The sequence below is a fragment of the Amblyomma mixtum genome, chromosome 1, assembly GCF_055824585.1.
Source record: "Amblyomma mixtum isolate Tamu chromosome 1, ASM5582458v1, whole genome shotgun sequence".
NCBI classification, from domain to species: Eukaryota; Metazoa; Arthropoda; class Arachnida; order Ixodida; family Ixodidae; genus Amblyomma; species Amblyomma mixtum.
Window position 1 is genome coordinate 150,604,237 of NC_143012.1, and position 3,945 is coordinate 150,608,181.

Sequence of the window (3,945 nt, forward strand, 5' to 3'; positions counted from 1 at the left end):
ATGAACGGTGAGCACAGCCAATCTAGATTATATTAACTGCACACTTACTTGCCCTAATTAATACATAGACACGTCCTACTTCACTGAGAACTGAACTCGTTTCTCTGAACGGGAAGGAAGAGAAATGCGGCGGAGAAGTCTGCAATGTTTAGCTAGTTGGGAAGACGTTCTGGAATCAGTTTAGGAAAGCACACACCACGAGTGCTTATTTAATGCAGCTGGTTTTGTTTGTACAGCTCCCTTTGATGTATGTATTATATCAATTACTTTCGTTTAATGAAATTGTCATGTGACAAGAGGAATTTTTGAAAAGTTCTTTTTTAAGTGTGATCTGCTTCTCTTAGTGGTCTCGTGCGCACCTCTTTTATATCTTAGTATACGTCAGCTGCATATCAGGAAAAGGTGGGTCGTGACACGAGTGCTTGGCATATTTTGATAAAGTGTACATAATATGCTGCTCAACTATTGTGTATGACATGTTGTAAATAGGAGAGGAGTGCAGGCTGTTTTGTTTGTGAGGAGGATCGAGTAACTCTTTTTGCGTAGTTAACGCTTGTGCTGTGTGCTTTCCTGTCCGTCCTATCTTGCTCTACTAAGCTATATTCAGAACGATGTTGCGTGCGCACTAGCGCCTGTCGATGCCGTGCACTCATTACCTTTCTCCGTCCTTTGGGACGTTAAACCCCATAAACCAAACCAACCAAACCATTCTCCGTCTCACCCGCAGATCCAATCCAAGCAGCCATGATGAGCAGCAAGTCCCTCCTGGTCGCCCTCGTGGTGCTCGCCGCCCTGTGCAGTCTGGCCGCCGCCCAGTTCGGCTACGGTGGAGGTTTCGGACGCGGCTACGGAGGTGGCTTCGGTCGCGGCTACGGAGGAGGCTTCGGTCGTGGCTACGGAGGAGGCTTTGGCCGCGGATACGGAGGCTACGGTGGATATGGCCGCGGTTTCTACGGTTGAAGCTGGGACGAGAAGAACATTAGCAAAGGAATCTCAACGCGACACTCTTGTGAACTTCGACTGAAATAAAGCATTTATATTCTCGAACCTGCATAGTTGACATTTCGAAGGAATAGAGCCTGTGTTACTTATGCGTTATTCGTGTAGAAGTTTCGAACAAATAATGATTCAAATTAGACGTCAAAGTTTAGACAGTGGTTAGCATTGACGTGATGGCGGTGCTATACACAAGGGAACATTGGCGCCACTCTCATGGGACATTAAAATACAAAAAATAAGCGTGCCAGCGCATTCGTTCAAAGAAAGCGTAATGAACACTTCTCTTAAAAATGTGGGAGGAGGTCGCTGCATGCAGCAGGCTACGTAAGTATTTGGATTTCATTCTTTGTTTAGGCTGCTGCGAAAGTTCAGATTACTTGTATGAGGGGCAATGCGCACAAGCCTTTAAGTATGAACTGCGTGTGCGAAGCTTCCAGGAGTGGCCTTCCTTCTATACGTACTTTTGTGCTAAGTTAATCCTTGCCTTACGGTCGAATCGATTTTCTCCGTGCAAAATGAAATTGCTAGAAGTCGATCACTTCGCAACCAATGTTTCAACGGATCATCAAACGGTTTCCTTAGAACAGTGATTCTCCGCGCGAGGGGCCTATATGCCATGTAACATCAAATAAATGACAGCTTTACTTGGAATAAGAAAATCCGGCATAGCTTTACGTCATAAAATTACCTTGGGTGCGATCTTTGTGAGCGCATGCCTACAGAGATTCACAGGACACAGAAAGAAATCGTTTTAGACGCTGACCACCATTGGTAAGTAGGTCCCAGCAAACTTCTATGGCCTAACAACTGTCTACAGGTTCGTGGGCTGCAGCGAGAATGGCAGGTAGCGCAAACAGGTTCATCACCGCTAGATTGAGTACATTGTAGAAAGTAGGGACGCTGACATGGAGAGGTCATAGCAATAACTCTAGTGGTGTTTTATTGTGTAACATATGAGCTTTCCTGAGAGCAAGGAGGAAGATGCTCAAAGCTGGGTGGCCATTTATTCGAAACAAACCATATGGATGAGCAGTGCCACTTGCAAAGCAGGCTTCGTTTGGATGGGACAATGGTGCACTGTGAACTGGTCAGGATGACATTTGACACTTTACCTTGGGCCTGCCCTCAAATATTAGCATTAATAAACCGCCAACTGCCGCTCTACAGCACCACGGGCTTAATTCAATACTAAATGAAATGTGTTTGTCCAAAAGAGGAGAACTCTACTTCTGTAAACCTGTACGTAAAGATATAAGCGAAATGGGTAGAGACGAGGAGAACAGTACCCTTACAAAAATGCTTCTTGAGACAGTGTTGAAGTTCTCATGAGGAGACTCAACACGCCATGTTGAATTTTTGTTGTGACCAGGATGGGCTAGTGTTGGTGAATTGTTGAGGCCGAGTTGAAACTCATTGGAAAAGTGGCCACTGTGCTAGAGTTGAGCATTCTCAATGAAATTTCTGCTTTGCGTTCATGTTGAATTCATGTTGGAATTACGGGAGTGAATCAACACGCCATTCTGAATCTTGGCTGGGGTAAAAAGCAAAAAATCCTGGGAATGCATTCGTATTGCACCAGATGGACCGACTACCAATGCAATTTTCGGCGGTATATTCATATTGCTGCGATTTCTCGTTAACGTGAAGCCATCACCCCCTGTGACGTAACGCTCCACACATACGCACAAACACGTATGTATATAAATATATATATACATACACATCCATACATATACATACACATCCTACACATCCATCAGATAAAGAGCATGGGACAGTACTGCACACGAGGCTATAGAAAGAACTGACAGAGTTCATCTTGATCTTTAGGGCAACCTCGGCTTCGCCCTTATATAGTCCTACTCAGGGGTGTCCGGACCTGCGCAGGTTATGGCCTGCCGATCAGCAAAGTTATGTCAGTTATTACTCTTAATATTTATTTATTTTATGTGTAGTAGAAGTAATGAAGTTCATATGCAACGGTCTATTATTTGACGACCTTCATTTATTCGTAAACAACTTAATGAAAGCATTAATTAAGCGCCCTTTTTTGTGAGAGCACATACGAATCCTCCAAAGTAGGTATGCCTTAATGAGCATAGTGCACTTTTTTCTATGCAAGAAAATGACTTTGAGCGGTTTATGAGAGTTTTAACGGGTGCTGCATGCGTTCTTAATATGTGTAATGTGATCAGGTTCTGTTTACACGATGGATGTCGAAATGATTTCATTTAGTTAGGCTTAGAAACGGCTGCCTTGAGATGATTCAACTTAAATCCAACAGAAATTGCTCAACAGTAAATCTCTTGACTACGCTCAACAAAAATTCCGTGTAGCAGGTGTTGGGTAGGCTCAACATACATTGAGTTCATGTTGGTTTCCAGTTGATTCAACAGGAGCTCAACAAGGCGTCAACTGAAGCTCAGAAGTCATTTGTGTAAGGGTAGGAGGAATAAACTCTGCTGACACCACATCATATTCTTGAATCTCTGTTCTTCAACGTCCGCCGTGCACGCTTGTTGCCATCAGCATCGCCGAGCAGTGCAATTCATTGCGGATGCAAGTCAGCATGTGGAAAGTTCATTTCGGTACCGCGATATTTTTCTCGTCTGTTCACGGCGCCGTCATCGTCACGTTACAATACGCAAAGACCAGTCTAGAAGAGCTGCAGCTATCGTACATCATAAAAAAACTATCCCAAGCAGCACATGACAGTGGTCCAATGTAGGAATTGAGTTGGCAAACTACGGTCTTATGAAGGCCCCGCGTTGCCAATATTCTCCCCGCCTTGGCTCAGCCATTTCCAAAAGTTTGCTGTATTGGACCCGATTCTCGGGCGTTTTCCGTCTCGGCTCAGCCATTTTGAGAAGTTGCCTGTATTGGACCAGATTCTCGGGCGTTTTGCCCGCCTTAGCTAAGCCATTTCTAGAAGTTGGCAGTTTGGAC

The 3,945-nt window shown here is 44.5% G+C and overlaps 1 protein-coding gene across 1 annotated transcript; it reads left to right on the forward strand.

Moving 5' to 3' along the window:
• Positions 1–724: 724 nt before the first annotated feature.
• LOC149367960 (uncharacterized) lies at positions 725–1,010 on the forward strand. The gene has a single exon (XM_089568436.1). The coding sequence runs from the start codon at positions 745–747 to the stop codon at positions 958–960; it is 216 nt and encodes a 71-aa protein (XP_089424562.1). The 5' UTR covers positions 725–744; the 3' UTR covers positions 961–1,010.
• The last annotated feature ends 2,935 nt before the right edge of the window (positions 1,011–3,945 follow it).